This window comes from Misgurnus anguillicaudatus, chromosome 11, assembly GCF_027580225.2.
Source record: "Misgurnus anguillicaudatus chromosome 11, ASM2758022v2, whole genome shotgun sequence".
Classification (NCBI taxonomy): domain Eukaryota; kingdom Metazoa; phylum Chordata; class Actinopteri; order Cypriniformes; family Cobitidae; genus Misgurnus; species Misgurnus anguillicaudatus.
Window position 1 is genome coordinate 37,021,209 of NC_073347.2, and position 21,303 is coordinate 37,042,511.

Below are 21,303 nucleotides of genomic sequence, written 5' to 3' on the forward strand. Positions count from 1 at the left end.
AGAGCGGGATCGGCAAAAGACCTCAGTGACCGAAATCGAACTCAGGTGGCCGTGAACACACTGGTGCTATATGTTGCCTTATACCACAGGTCTGTTGAATGCTTTATTCTGATTGGTTGAGAACTGTTCCATGGGTGTTGATTATTCTTCAATAACCGCACACCTAACTTTTAAAATAAGACACCAGAGCTGTACTTTTTGTAACCGTGGTTTAAGCGGAATAATTGACCACCTTAGGTGTGCATTTCTTATAATTCAACGGCCCATTGTCAATTATTCCTTACGTACTAGCCACGAGGCTATATGTGCTGACACATACTCAGCTCTTAGGTTTAATTTTCAGTGCACTGCCAATTAAGACATTTGAGAGCCACAAGATTGCACTTGAACATTAGTGTCTTTATCCCAGAATGCATTGCAAAACCAGCGATTTTGGTTAGGTCTAATCTGTCTTATTTTTCTGATTCAAATTACCGATGCCAATTTATCTTTTATTAGGGATGATACGATCAGATTTTTTGCAGCCAATACCGAGTACTGATTTGATGTCTGTAGCTTTGATGACTGTAACTGTTAACATTTTTTCTAGGTAAAGTAATAACACAAATGTTGCTTTTGTTATATTACTTTCAGTAATTAGTTAGCCTATAATAAAGCAATAACCCCCGCAAAGCAGTGGGTTACCAGTGCATTTTATAACAGCTAATGGGCTTTGTTAGGCACGACGCAAAACCCCCTTAGCTGCTTCGCGGGGGTTATTGCTTTTATAAAACGATTACTTCATATGCATAACGTTAGCAGGATTTTATAAAATAAAACACAAATAAGTTGTAATTATATTAGTACAAATATTACTCTTCCGCCAAACAAAGTAGTTCCTCAGAATCAAGTGTGACTGAAACAGAGCGCAGTTCCCAAACAACACAGACGCAGCACAGACACAATGAAAATATGATTAAAGACGGTGGTGTTTATTTTATAACTCAACATTCATCTAATTTATACATTAACATTTATATTGTGCAACTGTTGTTGTGATGATCAAATATGCTTGGAAGCATGCTGAACTCTTTCCCCGTCAGCGTTTTTTTTTTTTTTTAAGTTGCCAACCAGTTTTAGTTTAATGCCTTGCAGAGAATTTATCTTCTTTAAATAAACATAAAATATCAAATGAAAGAACAGACCATCCGCTTTCAAACAACAACAACAAAACCGTGTCATTCTACCTTCATTTGTTCTCTTATCACCTCTCAAATTTTCAGCTAAAAGCGGAGATAATTCCATTTCTGTGAATAACTTTTGTAAGAGATCAGATTCAGAGCCTGATCAAAACATGCTGTTTTTAGTGTTAAGTGAATGCATCAGTGTTTAAGTTGGGTAAGACTGCCACCTAGTGGATAGCGGAAATATGAATTTGAGGTAGAAACTCATCAAGAAGCGTTTTCTCTTTATCGACGAGATGACTCAACAATATTTATTGACATTTATCTGGATATCGCCATTAATTGTGCAATTGCAGAGAAATTAAAAATATGATTAAAGAGTGTGGTGTTTATTTTCATAAATCAGTACGCAGCAACAGTGGCGCAGTTATACTTCTGTAATGTGGTCTGAACCGTGAGGTTACCGGTGTATTTTATCACGGCTTAGAACGCGTTTCAACCAGTCAGAATGAAGAACCAGAACTGCCCATTTTATAATATTGTTTTAATAGAGAATCAAATAAATAAGTACAACAAAAAATGCTTCTACAAAGAGCAATTTATAATGTCTATAAAAATGCTTATGCTTGTTAAAAGTAATGAAAATAAAACACTTCACAGTCTTTAGTGTATGTATTAAATATACACGCATTTGTATAAAGTACAAGAGCTCTTCAATCACCCGTAGATCGGCTGAATGGATTCCAAAATTGTAAAACTTGTTTAATTATTATAAGGAGCTAGAAAATGAGCCCATTTTGAAAAAAAAAGTGAAGTGTCCCTTTAACCGATGATATGTGACTGAAACAGTTTTTCTATCGCGATAAGTCATTCCAAACATCACGTTGACTGATGTTAATAGGTTTACTAATATTACATCCAGCACATTATTTTTTTTACCGAATGAGACGTAAGATTATTATCCAAACAATAATCCAAAGGAAAATCGAAACTGGCTAACACGTATAGGTGTTTCTTTGAGGTAATAGTAGATTATTTTAAATTAAAAGAGATGAAGGAGTGTTATCCAAACATTATTAATGAGGAAAGCCTCTTATACTTGAGAGCAGACATGTATTTAGGTGTTTCTGGGAGGTTTTAGTACCGCATCATCTTCAAATAATAATTATGTGACTGACTTACATCAGATGACCTGAAAATGCCAATAAACGTTTCCATTGCGAAATACATCTTTATCGAATTTCCAGAAAATCCACCTCATGGCAGCGTAAAAACTTTTTTGGGAGTTTTTGCAAAATTGTTGTGTTTCCTTTGGCCATATTTTCAATTCGCAATGTTGCAATGTGTGCAATTTAAAGGGTAAGGGTTCCATAGTATTTGTTTTTCCTACTATGGAAGTTAATGAATACTGTCAACTGTGTGATTACCATCATTTTTGAAGTATCTTCTTTTACGTATTACAAAATAAAGAAAGTCATACAGGAAATGATAACAACATTTTCTTTTTTTGTGAGTAAACTATCCCTTTAAGTGATCAGAGGATTAGTGTAGATGTTAATGGATTTAAGACAAAGTTTAAAATAAGATTCTGTATGTAAGTTTTGATCCTAGTGTGAATAAAAAACTACAAATCTTTGGTTTTATATAGAAATTACAGAAGGTTAATTTATTGTGTTTCTAAATGTTTACACTGATTACTAGAGATTTTTTTACTAGCCCGTATTTGTTTTTCATCTTAGCACCATAATGTGCAGGTATGTGTACAGTTTATTATCTCCTTCACCTAATAAAAAATGCATAACAAGTGCCTACATCGTTTTATTAAGGCACTTTACCAAACAGCTACAACAAATATGTGTTATAAAGCAATGTTGTTGATAAATACCGGCTTCGTTTTAATGCACGGCCTCGTAATCATGTCACAGGTAATTGAATCATCTGTGTCCCCATTTTTAGGAGATCGAGGCCTTTGCTTGTACAGTGCCCAAATTAGTGTTTGTTATAATGAATGATGAAGCACGGAACTAGAGAGACAGTTACACAGCCCAATATTCACAAACCATCAATCGTCTGTAGTTTTCCCATTATGTGCCGAGATGAATTTAGCAGAAAGTGGGCCAATGGCAAACTAATTGTCTTGTTTGACTTTCATTCAGTCTGTAGTAAAATCCGGAGTATGGACCTGACCAACTCAGACTCTCACAAAATCTGTCATTGGAGAACACAGAAAGTTAAAATAAACTACCTCAATCTCTTTTATCACGCACACACACACACACTCCGGCACGTTAAAATGATTTGTTTGACATTGATTTGGTGCGTCTGAGACATCCTCCTAAGAGAGCTCATCTGTATGAAAATGAAATAATCCTTCACGCCCCTTCACTACTGCACCAATGCTAATATCAGTGGGTGTCTCCGTCTTTTCTTTCATCTGGGATCGTGTTCTCGGCTTCTATTACTCATCTTTGAAGGAAAAAATTATTGATGTCAGGATGGGTTGTAGGAAGTAGGAGAGCAGGAGCGGCTAATGACTTGACTCTTGTATCGCTCTTTCTGCTCTTGCCGTACTGATGCTCACATGATGATCATTTTCTTGGTTTGTTCAGCTCTAAAACTTTTCTACTTAAGGTTGCTAGTTTTGTAAGTCCTGTAAGAAAGTTGCTCAAGGTTACAATCTGTTTACCACTGAAAGGATGCAGATGCCCAACCTATCCCTGTTATGCATATACGGCCGGATTATTCGATTCTCAAGACCGGCAGGGAACGGCCGAGGGGCTCTTTAGCAATTTCGCTCTGTGTTCAAAACTTGCGATGTCTGTGTTTACTACTCACTGAGATGGGTTAAATAAAGAAGACACATTCAAATGTTGGGTTATGTCATCTTCACTTTCCACTTACTCTATATTTTGTTGTGCAGAAGTGCCACCCATCTCTCTGTTGATCTGAAATCTGCTTATATGACATCTTGTTTTTCCAAATGCCATGTAACCAAGTCGTTTTGTGTGTTTTGGTTGTTAAAACAGAATTCCTCATGCATTTGTGTGGGCCTGGAGTGCAGCGAGCAGCCGGAGGTGTGTGGCACGCTGCCCTGTTTCAATGGTGGCACATGTGTGGCTCAGAACGGCCAGTTTCACTGCAGGTAAGAATGTATTGAGTCTACTGTGGCAAGAGATTTATAGTTCAGGTCTACAGGATCACTGTTTCTGGTCAAGGCATATTCATTTTTCTGACTCCGAGTCATTGGCTGATCTTTCACCAGCCTAGGGAAGTGTTTTGTTTTTCATGAAATGCTTTCAGAAATGCTAAAACCGGATAGTGTCAGTAATCAAATGAATGTATAAAATAACAAATTACTTTGTGATGAAACTGACATTTTGAAACATTTCTGGGGAATTTACTAGGAATGAACTGCGCCCACTGATAGTCTTGTTATCTGTGCAAATTTTACTAATGGAATTATGCAAATCAGGTAACAGCGCAAACACTGGCATGGTGCAATTTCCCATCTTGCAGGTCAGTTGTGAAATCAATTATATGGAGTATGCATGTTTCCAGCTTTGATTTTTGTCAGTTTCACATCTTGCAGGTCAGATCTGAGTTTTATATGTGGAGTATGCATGCTTTCAGCATTGACTTTGGTGAGTTTTACATCTTGTAGGTCAGTTCTGAAATCAATTTTATGAAGTTTGCATGATTCCAGCTTTGATTTTTGTCAGTTCCACATCTTAAAGGATAGTAAGGATAGTCATCAAATGAATGGTCCTGGAACTCATATAAGCACAGAGGGACCCCCTATAATGCACAAAAATATAAATTAGGGGGGTCCACTGGTTTTTATTAAAATTAAAATACTACATGAATTAAAAAATTCTCGTGCTGCGTTGCCACAAAGAGATACTGTCTTTTATTTTTGCCAATTTCGCAATAAATTAATCCAAATGATTTTTTCTGAAATAAATATTAACTCTTAAGTGCGCCTCACGCTGTTTTCTGGAGGAATTGACAGATGAGTCAAAGTCTCTAAGTTTGGATTATTTTCACCAGGTTGATGGTAAGAATTTTTAGTTATTATCTTTAGTAATCTTTAAGGTTAGGGGCTTTTTAAAAAAATCTTCTCAAACTGTTATTTCACACTAATTTGAGGGGGACCCGCCATAATCCGATGAGGACGTGATGACGTGTTTATGTTCTATAATATGTTTAATAGTGCCATAAAAGGACTACTCTAAATGCAACTCATGTAAACATCTTAATTAGATTTTTGTCTTATTCAGAATAAATATGTCCATGTAAACGCGGCCATTGAGTTGTAATGCATAATCTAAATTACAAAGTAAACTAAGCTAAATGTACAAAGTTAAGAAGTGTATTTGCAATTATTTTGATTAACCAACCTGATCTCACGAATTTCCGTGGGATAGTCACAGAATTTTTTGCTCATTTTTCCGTGACATTCTAACGGATCTCCACATTTTTCCGTGCCCTATCACGGACTTTCTTTTCCATAGCATTCTCACGGATTGGTTACTTAACAGTTTTGTCCTATTTTCTTAGCATTGTCACTTCGGTTTAGGGGTAGATTTACATAAAATGGCATCCTTACCCAAACCCAACTCTAACGCCAACGCCAGGTGATACTTGTTTAAAGTTTAGAAAATATAAAAGAATAAATCAGAAAAAATAGTATAAACCAATACTTTAAGTGACATCCTAATGCAAACACCAAATCTAACCCTAAACCGAAGCGTCAATGGTTTAAAAATAGGAAAAAGCAGTTGAGTAACCAAAACGTGAGAATGCCTCAGAAAAGAAAGTCTGTGGTAGGGCCACGGAAAAATGCGGAGATCCGTGAGAATGCCATGGAAAAATGAGCAAAAAATTCTGTGTCTATACCACAGAACTTTGATCATGTTGCAACTAACATACACAGAGTAAATGCACTGAAATAGCGCAGTTTTTTTGCATTGAAATGTGTCTGCTGTGTATTTATGTCTGTTTCTTAGTATATGATTATACAAGTTCAGTCTGTTGACAGTGAAGTGTTCATTAAATTTCCAGCGTTTGGTTGGTATGCACCCTATGACAGCTTTTGAACTGCATCCTGTCGATAATGAGGGAAAGATTTTCAGTCTTGACTCTTTTAGTGTTCTGATCTCCTGCAGTCAGTCTGTCCTTACCAAGAGTTCACAAGCTCGGGCTTCTGGATCCTGTTCATCTTTCTAGTTTTTCTTTTTTATTAGCAAAGATCTCTTGAATCAATACATTTGATGGCCCCTCGCACTAAATGACAAATGGTAGATAAGATAACGATTGAAAGGGAAAAAATGAATTTGAAAAATGTAGGTAAAAATGACTACAGCGTGATAATAATGTGTGGATGTGTTTCTTTGGTATTGTGTGTGTGTGTGTGTGTGCAGATAAAAGCAATAGGGTTTGGTCACCTGGGAGTCGGTGTTAATAATTTGAATGATCTTGGCTTTGTGTGACAGAATAATATTACTGAGGTCTTATCAGAGCCGAAGGAAGTGAAAGATCTGATAGAGGCCAAAGAAAAAAGAGAGTATGCTTTATTTCTGAAGAAGATTGGCCGTTTAACAGACATGTTTCTCATTAGTTTACTTAACAAAAGATCTTTTAATATTACACAGATGTCACTGTGCAACACAATAGTCTTCTTGACAAGTGAGATCTAATACGGCAGCGGTGGACTTACAGTACATCATAGCTGTATCCACAGATTCTCTGGGCCTTTTGTTATTACAGGTCTATTTTTGTATTATATGTGAGGGCTAACGCTTATGTCTCCTTGTAGATGCCGACGAGGCTTTTCCGGAAAGAACTGTGAGGAGATAATTGACTTCTGCAAGGAGCTCAGTATTAGCTGCATGAATGAGGGATTGTGCCTTAACTTAGTCAGAGGATATCATGTAAGTAACCAAAATTGTTAATTAGTTATGAATGTATGGTAAAACATACAGAAAATAAAGGCAGTAAACATGCATTTATTATACACTGCAAAAATGACTTCCTTACTTAGTATTTTTGTCTTGTTTTTATTACAAATATCTAACAATTCTTGAATTAAGATGCATTTTCCTGATGAAAAAAATTACCTAAAATTAGACAAAAATATAAGATGTAAGGAAATTTATGTGTGAAATAAGGTTTTTTAAAAAGCATAAACAGCATAAACATCTTTCCGATCAACAAATGCCTTGATCGCGTTTCTCTGTTCCTGTTTTAAAATCAATGCGCTGTCAATTTCTAGAACAGACTCGATGGCAGAATCTCAATTCTCCAGCGGCAGCCGTCTTTGTTGTCAATGGATTCAACACAAGCACTCTTTGGTGACGTGGTTGATTACATTACTGTTCATCATCTGTCCATCATCATATAAAGCCCACCCTGACAATTTGATTGGTCCGAACAGTTTTGCACAACAGAGCGACTCCACATCGAACTTCCCATCCTGAAATGTTGTGGGCGAGGCTAAGTTCGCCTGGCACCCACACTGCAAAAAATGATTTTCAAGAAAAAAATGTCTTAGTATTTTTGTCTTGTTTTCAGTAAAAATATCTAAAAATTCTTAAATGAAGATGCTTTTTCTTGATGAGCAAAATAAAAATAAGTCTAGTTTATAGACAGAAATATCAAATTTAAGTGATTTTGTGCATAAAACAAGCAAAAAAATCTGCCAATGGGGCAATTAAAAAACTTAGAAATTCTACCCCATTGGCAGATTTTTTTTTTGCTTGTTTATGCACAAAATCATTAAATTTGATATTTTTGGTCTAAAAACTAGACTTATGTTCTTCAAGAAAAAGCCTCTTAATTTAGGAATTTTTAGATATTTTTACTGAAAACAAGACAAAAATACTAAGATTTAATTTCTTTTGTCTAAAAACTAGACTTAAATCTAGTTTTAGTAAAACTGGGACCGTCCCTTTTTGTCCCAAAGCTGGATTGAAAATGTGGACTTATTTTCTTAGGTCATTTTGCACATCAAGAAAATACATCTTGATTTAAGAATTTTTAGATATTTGTACTGAAAACAAAACAAAATACTAAGTTAGAAAGTAATTTTTGCATTTTTTTTGTGCATGTGCTCCAACCCAAAGAAACGTAATTTTTTATTGATTGATGATTGGTTCTTCTTACTTGAAGGTGTTCACGATTCATTGCAAAATTGAATAGAGCAAATGATCCTAGATCCTAATTTAATAGATTTGATTCTGAGACTTTAGTCTAATTTCACAGATTTGTTATTCTGTTATTGAATAAAGCATTAAATTAAATCCTATAATTAAATTACTTGCATTTTGTAAAATGAGTATTTCTAGCAGGATTCCAATTGAGATTTTTTTGGTATAGTACTTTTATGATTTTTTTTTAAGTACATTAACCCACCCATGTTACACTCCCTGCGCTCCTTTATGTGAACGTGAATGACAAATTATAAGTATTTTTCATGTCACTCACGTCTCTGGCTCATATAATTATATAATTGGCAAAGTTGGTTCTCCTGGCGGCCTTCCACGACATGACAAATAATGAATATCCTACCAAAAATGTCTTTCTCCTCGAATGAACGCTATTCATTTATTTATTTCTAAGAGTTCTCAGCCTCACAGGCAAATTATAACAGCGTGATTTATGCTCATGTCTCAAGGTTTCAGACGTCCTCTTCCATTTCAATATCATCTTTCTGTCACTCCAATCAACAGATCTGCTCTATGAGTGATGTGGCACAAACACACACAGTCAATTCATGCTCTCGTATCTGTTGTTGTTATGAAGTGCTATATAATATGCACTTCACATGCATTGATTTTTATCAAGTGCAATTTGTTAAACTATCAGAACTTGTTGTTCATTTGTGGGTTTCATTTGTCAAAGCGTTTGCATGTGTGAAAGGAAATTAAAAAGAAAGAATTAAAATCTATTTTGATGTTATTTTATGTTACAGTATGCTTATCATTTTGTATGCTTAAATGTTTCTCATCTTAAAAAATATTATGCAAACGTTTTTGGTGATGTGCAGAATGTAAGCATAAGTGATTATAAAAGCTAATTTGGTTAACTAAACACTAGAAGATGGTGGGTTATTTTCAACCCAGCGTTGGCTCAAATAAAGACAAACACAGCTGTTGGGTTAAATTAACTCAGAAAATGTTATATTTCACAAAACAATGGGTTAAAACATCCAATAAATGTTGGTTGACAACCCAGCATAGATTAAATGACTTCCTTTTTAGACCCATATAGTCTATGGCAGGCAGTACTTTTTAATTAGCGTTTACATTTATTAAAATCTTGACATGGACCTTACTATTGCTGTTATGGAGTCATTTGCTCTCAAAATTCCTTAATTATGTAGGATTTTTATTAAAGATAATGATCAAAACTTAAAGCTCTGGTGATAAGCTCTTTATTATATTGTTCACTAAAAAGTAAAGGAAAGTTTTCGATGTTTATTTTATAGCTGGAATGTATGTGCATCTAAAAACAGTAAATAGCAGCAGTAGCTTGTAGATTCATCTAGTGTTTTATTGCCTGATTTTCTAATGATTGAGGTTATCTTTCACACAGTGTCTCTGCGCACCAGGATGGACGGGGGAGTTCTGTCAGTACTTGGATAACGCGTGCTTAACCTATCCAAACAGATGCTTGAACGGAGCTACATGCATCAGTATGAGTCAGCCGAGTTTGCCCCCGCACTATACGTGCACCTGTCTCCCTGGATACACAGGTTCAAAGAAAACTATATCAACAACCATCAATGTGTTACCCTGATTTAATTCAACTTTGCACTGAGTTTGCCTCGCAAAGGCTTTGTAGAGACAAACTCGGATTCAAATGGTTTTTGCTTATTGTAGAATTGGAACAGATAATAATTGTCACATTTTTACTTAATGTCAGTAACTGCAATGAGCAAAAATGTTGTTTTATATGAGGCAGAAACACGTGTTTATACTTCAAAAAGTGGATGAAGAATTCCTGCATTTGAATTAAAGCTGCAGTCTGTAACTCTGGCCTCTCTATCGCCACCTCTGATTGAAATATAAAAATTGCACTTATTTGTGGAGTAATGACAAATCTGATGTCTGTGATCTAGTGTTGTTTTTGGCAGCCCCTTTAGTTTTAGTTTTAGTCTTAGTCTTAGTCTTTTGGACGAAAATGCTTTTTAGTTTTAGTCACATTTTAGTCAATTATAAACTTGATAGTTTTAGTCAAGCTTCAGTCAATTTGAGTAAAAAAAGTAGTCTTTAACAAATTAATTTAGGTTAAAAAGTATTGGAAATTGGCTTAGGTTTGACAAGTAGATATGTAAAATCTTAAGCTTACCATGAAATGTGTCACAAGCCGATTGTTGAGTAAAATTGAATGTATATGATATGTTAACAGCGTGACTTGTTAGTTACCTTTAAAAAAATAGTAGTGTGATGAGCCTTCAGGTGCCACTTGAGTTTGATGGAAGTCTTCCCACCTAAGTTGTGGCCACATTTACCGTCATCTCCCAATATGCATTCCGTTTTTCTTTCTGATGGATTATACTGAAAGTATGTCTATAAATCATCTTGTCTTTTCTGTTTATTGGCGTCACACCACGTTCCTTCGAACTCGCCACAGCCGCAGGTGTGTTGTTTTTGTTGTGTAGTCTGGTGCACGTGCACGGCATGGATTTCATGTGTGAAATAGGCAGAAATGACATGCATTGTGAACGTCAGACTTATAATCACTTTTGTTCCGTCTCGTAAACGAAAACACAAAAGCATTTCGTCATGTTTTAGTCACCTTAGAGCAATTTTTAGCTAGTCATCGTCGCGTTATTGTCATAAAAAGGTGCGTCAACTAAATCATTTCATTATCGTCATCGTTGACGGAAATAACACTGCTGTGATCACCGCATCAGAGCAGATCTGTTATTATACATACACATAAGTACAGAAGTATATCCTAGTACATCCGCATCCAAAAACGACTGATCTAAACTCATACTAGTTATCTATATTCACCGATCCACCTGGTAGATTTGCCACCAAGCCTTTGGGAAACACTGAAGTGAAGTAATATATCTGCCACGTTTGTTCTGACTAAATGATAACACAAGTGTTTCAACAGATGCATTACCGGTTCAGATGAAGGTGTCTCTGCTCCAGTATTGAATCTCTTCAGATGTTGAAAAGTTTTAACAGATGATTCCCCAGATGTAAGAGCGTAATAAACTGACATATTCAGTTCCTCAGATTATCGCCTTTTAAAACTTTACAGATTAAACGTTGTCATCTAGATAACACCTTTAAACTCTAAGCAACTGTTTAATAAGCTACACACTCACATCCGGAGCACATGCGATGAAGCGGCCAGCTACTTTTCTTGATCATGCAAAGTAGTGATGCGCGGGTCAGCGTTTTTTCCAACCTGTGGGTCCCGCTTTTATGAAATATTTGGCCCGTCCCAACCCGCCCCGCACCACTGTATCTATTTTTCAACCTGCACTGCCCGGCACCCTTGACCATTAAAATAAACATACTGTACTAGGCATTTGTAATGTAAATAAAAATAGGCTTATTTCAGCCTAAAAGTGTTTGAAAACAGCCATTAGATTACATCGCCCTGTGAACTGCCAACAGCATACGCCAATGAACCATAGTTATATTAATACAGAGATAAGATAATGATAAACATTTTCAACATTTACAAAGCAGTGTTTGTATTATCTATTCACAAATTCCCTACCTTAATTTCTCCCTCAGATCGTCTTTCGTCTTTTAATTCTCCGTTTGTTTTGTTGTTGTGGCTGGCAGCGGGAGATACTTGCCGCTTCCATGACATGACGCCAAAGGTTTGGGGATATCAAGTTATGTTGTGGAAGTAACGTTGCCACGTAGGCCTGCGTAATTTAACTTTATCAAAGAACCTACTAAAGTATGAAAATATATATTCCCAAATATTTAATATATGCTACAGGGAATTAGACGCAACATGTTTTTTTTTTATTTTGTTTTTAATAACCCGCCATATCCCGCCCTACAATAAAGTTAAAATTTCTTTACCCACCCCAACCCGACCCGCGGGTTACCCGCAGAGCTCACGGGTTACGAGACAACCCGTGCATCACTAATGCAAAGACAAAGACGTTTTTTAACCTTTTTCCCAGGAAAACCAACCCGATAGCTCAAATTATAAATCATTTTTATAAGCATACCAATGTGAATTGGGACAAGGTACAGATTGTTTTTTCTACATATTCAATAATGTTTTTTTAAACTAAAAATTGACACTTTAGTAAACACTCATTAGATACTTTATTAACACATTTTTTATTCCTCCTTCCTGGGTTTTTATTTTTCTGACGACATTCTGTAGAAGCACAGCCCAGGTTTGTCTCCTCATTGGTTTGTGCATTTTATTTTACAACCACTATTCAGTATTTAGGCTAAACTAAAGAAATCAATCTTGGCCACCAGAGGAGCGTTCTCATAAGTGTGTGACCACACATAAAAGCTATGGATTGAATATCAGTTTATATTTCTAGCTGTTTGGCATTATCCGAAATCTCCCTGAAGGTCTTAAACCCAGTCTTTATAAGACATAACATACATTAGTGATCTCTAAATCAGATATTCGTTTGAAAAAAGCATTGCAATCGGTACAATAATGTCATCCTGAGCAAGATCTTCTACCTTTTCCTCTCTGATGTGGCAGAAGTCAGATTTTGCAGCTCAGCGTGTATCTTGACTTTTGGAGCAGATTATAATGAAATCACTTGACATTTCACATTGGCCTTCGGGGCGAAATCACGGTGAGAAATGGGACAAGGGCGGTCATTTTCTAACTCTCTGGGGTCATTAATCGATGGAGATATCGTTTGCATCATCTAAATAAAACTTTGAGGATTGCACTGTGACATGTTTTATTTTAACAGTATTGTAATCCATTATACGGCTTACAGACAGACAGAAATCTTGTCAATGGTAAGATGGATATCTTCATATGCTACAGCGTGCAGGCCGACTGACAGGTAAATCGTTAAAAGTACTGCCGATATGTTATGCAGTATTAAAATAGAAAGAAATTGACTTTTGAATTGACTTTTTTTTTAAAGAAAAACAATAGTTCATAACAATAGTGAACAAGGATTTTCCTACACATCAAACCCTGATGCAATTAACTGGGATAAGGGTGGCATGACAGAGAAAATCCAGTAAGCCAATTCTCTTGTTTGTTTCTTCATTTCAGTTTAGTTTAGACAAACAGCTCCTCCTGTGCTTGTTGGCCAAAGTAATGAAAGATTTGGTTTCCTGGTTAGATTTACTGATTAAGTGTTCTCTAACCTCCTTTTGCCCTTCATTTAGCAGTCGTGATGAAACAAATTATGGAATAATCCAGTAAGAGAGGCAATGTGCAAAGATGAATTACGGTAAAGAGATGCCTCAGGGCAACGCCGCTCGTGTCACGGGAATACAGTCTGATGGATGACAAAGATGTGAAAAGGGTGTCAGCTCTGTGTAAGGGCAGAATTTAGGAACTGACACCCTTTCAATTCACAAGCTAAAATTTGAAGCGAATTTGCAGACACGTCATAGGACTGTTTGCAGATAATTCATATTAGAAAATCAAATGAGAAAATCTACACTAGATATAGGAAGATATAGGAATTTTATTTATTAAAATATAAACAATACAGTACATTTTATTCCATGTTACCTTAAGATTTAAAGTTTTTATTGGATAGGGTATAGGGGTTATTGTAGGGATGACTTTTATTCTCCCAAGAATCCATTTAATGTTAATAAGTATAATCATTTGCACACTATTTATTATTGCATCCTGTAAATCTACAAAAATACTGAGATGCAAATCTGCCAATATAGATTATATAGATATAATTACTATTTACACTTATTGCAAATGTGATTATTTTATGTATTAAATACAAGTTTTGGGGAAGTTGCCAATTGCTCCTCTCATTTCTAGACGACTGTGTATGTGTACAGACCAGCCACAACATTTAAACCATGCTGTTCGTCGCGTGTCACCATCGCCACTTGTTAGAAACTGATTCATGGGCGTTTTATTCACCTTATTCCGCCACGCCCCTTTTTAATTCTTCGCTCTTCCGCATTTTGTCAACCAACTTCCGCTGCTAATATGGCACAGTGCATTCGGTGGTTAGTTTGGTGGTTAGAAGATTGTTTGTAGTTCACTATAACTTTAGCGAAATGACAAATATCGCTACTGCTGTAAATGTTTTAAATTAAGAGCACGGTTAAAACTTCATACGACGCTCGGATAGTCTTATATTGTCCCATCAATCGTCTCGTGGTTAGACGATATGAAGCGGCCGCGGCAAGTAACCTGGCATATTTAATTACCTCGTCCTGTCAGGAGTTGATGGAGCAACATTGAAAATTATTAAAAGTATGTCTACCAATATTTACACAGTGATTTCGTCTTTTTTTAAAGCAAATGTGCACCTTAGCCAGTCCAATAACTATTTCGTTTTTATGTGGTACCATGATAGAATTCATTTGCAAACTTGCCAACACTTATTCCTTCAAATCAGGAGACTTAAATCCTTTTAAGTGGAATCTACAAAGCTCACATATGGTTTAAGAAATTCCTTACAGATAATATCTGATCACATTGTAAAGGTTTAATATAACTGCATGACAGGTGACAGCTGATCACATTGTAAAGGTTTAATATAATTGCACAACATCTGATCACATTGTAAAGGTTTAATATAAATGCACAACATCTGATCACATTGTAAAGGTTTAATATAAATGCACAACATCTGATCACACTGTAAATGTTTAATATACCTGCATGACATCTGATCACATATGAAGGTTTAATGTAACTTTACAACAGGAAAAGCAAAACCACCCTGCAATAAATTAAGACACAGCTTTATCGGAGTCATCAGGAGCTGATCCCAAGTGTTTTTCTGGAAGCTGTTGGTGTATGTACTGGTAAAGTGCTTGGCAACTGTGTAATGGATGCAGTATCAACCCAGTGTAAAGCTGAACCAAAGATGGTTGTTTCTCAGTAGAGATTTGTACATTTGTGCCAGCTCAACACATTGAAGCAGTTTCTCGGACAGGGTTTACAGGATTAGGATTTAATTATATTAGGACATTTTAGTTTTTACAAACAAACCCTACAAAAAAACAAGACTGGTGCGCATCTTGTGACAAAACAATGGCACTCATATATTTAGATTTAGATTTAGATTTTTAGATTTATTTCACAATATCACAATATCACAAATTACATATGTTGCATTGCAATCACTACACTTCAATGCAGCAGATACAAATAATACTATTGTGAAAAATGGACTCCCAAGAAGCAGTAGCTTATAAATAGGGGTCCATCCCACCACCAGACACCATCCCCCTAACCAAAAGTAAATTAAAGTTTCTATACCTTGCATAATGATTTACATTGATCCATGCACCAATATGAGAAGTTTAATCCTCGGCCGCAGATCCCTCAAGTCTGTATTTCTTCAGTAGTTGTTGCTTCAATTTCTTTTTAAATTTAGAAAATGTTTCAGATTGTTTTAAATTAGTATCCAGTTCATTCCATAATTTAGGACCTCTATAACATACACTAAACCTAGCACTTGTTAAGTTCCTCCATTTCCCTTTTATAAGTAGTTTATGTCTAGTGTAATGTGTGTGAGACGGTGTATTTAATGGAATGAGTTCACACAATCTAGTATTTAACCTGTTGACCACCTTGTACATTATGCAAGCATTATGATAAAAGTTACATTCAGGAAGCTTTAATATACCATATCCATGGAAGAGAGCATTTGTATGAGCATTGTATGTGGACCGAGAAATAGCTCTTATAGCTTTCTTTTGTAATATCATAAGTTTCTCAGTATGAGTAGGGTAGGTATTATTCCAAATAAAATTACAGTAACTCAAATGAGGCTCAAACAGAGTCCTATATAGTGACAAGAGCACATCAGATGGGAGCACATGTCTCACTTTAAAGAACAAACCCACAAGTTTAGATAGTTTTTTAACCAGCTCATTAATATGTTCCTTAAAATTTATAAATTGATCAATATGAATTCCAAGAAATTTTATTGCATCAACTCTTTGTATTGCTCTACCATCAATATTTAAATTAATGTCATAATCCATAGACTTATGACTACTTGATCGAAAAACAATATAGAAGGTTTTACTAATGTTTAGCGATAATTTGTTACATTTAAACCAGGTCTCTACTTCTGCTAATCTATCATTTAGGAATTTTTCCAAATAATTCATGTTTGTATGAGATACAAAGAGATTTGTGTCGTCAGCAAAAAGTATTTTTTGAACATCAGAGGAGCAAAATACAAAATCATTAATGTAAACAATAAACAAGAGAGGCCCCAAAATAGATCCCTGGGGAACCCCAAATACTATATTTTCTAATCCAGAATCTATACCATTTAAGTTCACATATTGCCGTCTTCCACAAATATAGTCCCTGAACCACTGGAGAGCTACACCCCTGACCCCGTAGTGTGACAATTTATCAAGTAAAATTTGAAAGTCAATCGTATCGAAAGCTTTTGAAAGATCAAGAAAAACCCCAATACCAGCTTCTTTTCTTTCAAAAGCATCATTGATTTTCTCTACCAGATCTAAAATGGCCATACTTGTGCTACAGTTCTTCCTAAAGCCATATTGTGACGATTCTAATATATTGTGTTTATTTAGGTAATCTATCAATCGTGCGTAAACCACCCTTTCTAATACCTTCGAAAATGTTGGTAGAATAGATATGGGTCTATAATTTTGAAAATCACTTTTATCCCCAGATTTGTATACTGGTATTATCTTTGCCACCTTAGTTTGATAAGGAACTACACCACACTGTAGTGATAAATTTATTATATGGGCAAAGGGCTCAGCTATTTCATTTACTATGGCTTTAAGGATCTTACTACAGATTCCATCAGCACCAGCTGTATAAGAGCATTTGATTTTATTAATGATGTTAGTGACTTCCATTTTACAAGTAGGTCTAAAATAAAAAGAGTTTAGATAATTGTTCCTCAAGAATTTTTTATAAATAGCACCCCCTGGTGAACCAAGTTGTTGGGATAGATTCTTCCCGACAGAAGCAAAATATCTGTTTAATCTGTCAGATAGGGGATCTTGTATAATATAGTTATCTGATTGGGTTGGCACAGCGGTGTCAGGGATAACCGAGGATTTTTTACTACGGCCAAGTATCTCATTCAACACCTTCCAGGATTTCTTCTGATCCCCCGAAGCAGTTTTGAGACGAACAGTGAAATAATTCGCTTTGCTATCTCGTATTAAACTTGTTAATTTATTTTTATACTGTGTATATAAGATTTTATTATTACTATTTGGATTCTTCCTATATTGTTTGTAAAGTTTACCCTTCTTCTGGATAGACTTTAGGATTCCTTTAGTGATCCACGGATGAGATTCCTTTTTTTGTTTGAATATCTTTTCTGGAATAATCGCATTGATAGCATCAGTTAGTACACCAATTAAGAAATTATAAGCGTAATTAGGATCACTAGCATTATATATTTCATCCCAGCTTTTACTCTGGAGGTGTTGAATTAGATTTGCTAATGTTTTATTATTAAGAACTTTTACCTTCCTATCAATGCATGGATCAGATACTCTTTTTATCCAGTTTGTGAAAAAAACCACAGGATAATGATCAGAGATGTCAGAATATAATACACCTGATTTACAGTCAGTGTTTTGAATATTTGTTATAATATTGTCAATTTTAGACCTACTACTCTCTGTGACACGTGTGTATTTATCAATCGTAGGAAAGAATGATGAGGAATAAAGCATATTTATAAAATCAATTCCCTTTATATCTTCTTTAGAAATGTCAATATTAAAATCTCCCAAAATAATACTATTTTTATTCATCTGATTTATACTAAAAAGAAGATTATCAAAGTGGATTCTGAATGTTTCATAATCAGAGTTTGGTGGTCGATAAATTATTCCAATAACGATAGATGAGCCATTTGACATTTTAACTTCTAGAAATAACGAATCGGTATAACCATCACTAACTGACAAATCATGGCGCACCTTTACAGAATAAAGTGAATTTACATATAAACATACCCCTCCTCCAATTCTACCCTGCCTATTAATACAGTACATTGAGTATCCTTCTATTTTATAAATATCCATAAAGGTTTGCTCACTCATCCATGTTTCACTGCAACCAATTATATCAAAACTTTTCCCAATGCTAGCAAGAAGTGCAACAAGGTCATCATGATGTTTTTTAAGACTTCTAATATTTAGATGCATTAGAGAAAAAGAAAAGTCATCATTTTGTTTCAAATCTTCAGGATTATAATAATCACAGCTTATGCTGTTAGATGTACAGAAGTACTGTTCAAATTCCTCATTTTCAATACTCCAATTTCTATCTGTCACTCCCATAATTTATGATAGAATCATATTCACACTTAATTATAGAAGTATATATCATACAGAAAAACCTGGGACCATATTCTCCTTTTTATTACAACACCCTGTGAGCAAAAAAAGAAAAAAATAACAAAAAAAAGAAAAAAACATAAAATTAAAGAAAGAGAGAAAACCATCTATTCACAGTATCCAATTATCAACTCTCCACTTTAGATGTATCGTGTATTGCATAATACTACTGTGCCCCATTACACATAACTATCAGCAAAGAGACTAGAAGGGGCAAAAAAACATAAAAAAAAAATATATGTTGAGGTATGTCAGTACAAGGTGTTTTTAAATTATTGTAGCTCAAATATGCATTTTAGCCTTGGACCAGGATAAGCCCTGTCCGGGAAACCGCACCATTGTTTTCCCATATCAGATGTAGGTTGCTTCAGGTTGATTTGTGATTTTAAAGTGTAGTTGTGGTCAGAGATGGATGGATCCTCCCATTGTGTTTCTGCATCACAGTTTAGGAACATGTTGATTGTATCATCCTCACAGTTGTCCACTGCATCACTACACATCAATGCATCTGTGAAAACAATATAACCATAAACATTTTTATGTTAGTATTTAAAATGAACTTGCATCATGAGAATTAATATATAAATGGCACCCATACTTAAACAGAACAGTGTGTAAGAGAGAGATGCATTAAAAAGAGACGGTAACATTATACATACAACCTTTAACTTCAGTGTTAAATAATACGTTGTTTAATAGGTCATTATCAATATCTGAATGAGATATGAACTGACATTCTAGCATCTGAAATCTCAGTAACTTGTAGGAATCACGTGGGCTACTGTAAGAATGCAATGTACCATAATATCTCGTTGTACTATCGTAAATATAAAAATATAGGTGGACAATTAAAACCATTCAAATAGTTGCATTTTATAAACTAACGTTACTGATCTTAAGTGTATTTGTAGAACGGACTTCACAAATCTAACTTTAGGCGAACGAGCACAAAGTTAGCTAAGATAGCTTACCTGAAACTGGCCACCTTTTCAACACCCGGCGTGGTTTAAGTTACCGGAACATCGTAGTCGAACCTTGGGATAAAGGTATTCCTCAGTTGGCTTAAAATTGGTAAGAAATAAACATAAAGGCGCTCGGGTGAGCTTTTTAAGCTTTAACGCGTCGCCTTCAGTCACTGCCTCAGCTGCTCATCGTCTATGCGGCCGGAAGAACGTTGACAAAATGAGCGAAATGGCGCCGCCCTTGTTGTCGTGAAAAATAAGGTGAATACATGGTACGCATGAGGCTGCGGCAAGAGCCATGCCTAGGAAAATGGCATAATTCTGGGGTTCACAAGCATCACGTGCAGACCTTCAATGCTTTGCTTGTGAAATGGTCTGCGTTTTGCCGCTTTCCGCATGTCTCCTACAGAAAACGAACTAGGCACTCGCGACTGCCGCGTAGTGTTGTAGTTCCTGAGACCGGTCTCGGTCTCAAGAGCACTTTTTAAAGGTCTTGGTCTCGTCTTGGAATTGGCCGCATTTTTACTCTGTCTCGTCTCGGTCTCAGACAAAGAGGACTCGGAATTTGATTTCAAGACCGGTCAAGACCACAACTGATGGCACATCACAAATTTATTTTTTATCATTAATTTTATGCAGTTTATTCAGGTTTGGTATATGATGTTGGCATTGTTTAAGTTTCTCCCGATGACAGTTTTTCTAATTTTATTAATACAAACACCTGCATTGTGTTAAGTGGATGGCAAGCCATGGAAAGACAGTTCAGAATAAATGGTTAAGTTGATTTCAGCTCTTTAGTGTTTGTTCACTTTTATTTGCTTATAGACAAAGATAAATTCCCACATATCTGCAATGCCTTATTTTATCAACTTCTCTGATGGCACACACACACAAACACACAATGCAGTGTTTTAATGCAGTGACTTGCACTGGTCTTGATCTTGACTTGGTCTCGGCCTGTCTTGGTCTTGGTCTTGACTCGGTCTCGACCCTTTAAAGTCTTCGTCTTGTCTCGGTCTCGGCCTGTCTTGGTCATGACTTGGTCTCGGTTTAGGTGGTTTTGACTACAACACTACTGCCGCGTCCCACCTGAAAGGGTTTTTAAAATATGCAAGCTTATTTAATAATAGTGTATAATCGTGCGTGCCAGATTGGACATCTTTGTGGGCCGTATGCTTTAAACATGTATTGCTAGATTTTTGTGGAGTGTAATACACAGTTCAGTCTTTTTCCTCACACCGTGAGCTATGAAGGGAAAAAGCAGAAGTTCCCAAATTTGCCTCAGATCCCAAATGTCAAACGTGAAGTTGATGTCTTTAGGGGAGGCAGAGTGTAAAATCTTAACCGATGCTCCATTCACACCCCTGTCTTCCTGCAGGTCGCCACTGCGAGGCTGAAATAAATGAGTGCGACTTCAACCCATGTCAGCACCAGGGAACGTGCACGGACTTGGTCGGATACTACGAATGTTCATGTCCTACAGGTATGAGTTTGTCTTACTCACGAGAACGTGCTATTTTCTTATTATTTTGACTGTCCCACCGTGCCAGCGCGCCAGGCTCTCTGACTGACAGCTGAGCAAATCACCGCCATCCTCCCGCTGCCAGAGCTCATTAGTGCTGCAGAATTGTGTCAATATTG

General features: G+C 35.9%; 1 protein-coding gene across 1 annotated transcript in view; it reads left to right on the forward strand.

Moving 5' to 3' along the window:
- The window catches only part of eys (eyes shut homolog), a 255,595-nt gene that overhangs the window by 21,543 nt on the left and 212,749 nt on the right, over positions 1 to 21,303 (forward strand). The window contains exons 4-7 of the mRNA XM_073873603.1: positions 4,190 to 4,305; positions 6,979 to 7,093; positions 9,756 to 9,915; positions 21,041 to 21,145. Coding sequence (XP_073729704.1) covers positions 4,190 to 4,305; positions 6,979 to 7,093; positions 9,756 to 9,915; positions 21,041 to 21,145 — 496 coding nt within the window. The remainder of the gene's footprint in view (positions 1 to 4,189; positions 4,306 to 6,978; positions 7,094 to 9,755; positions 9,916 to 21,040; positions 21,146 to 21,303) is intronic.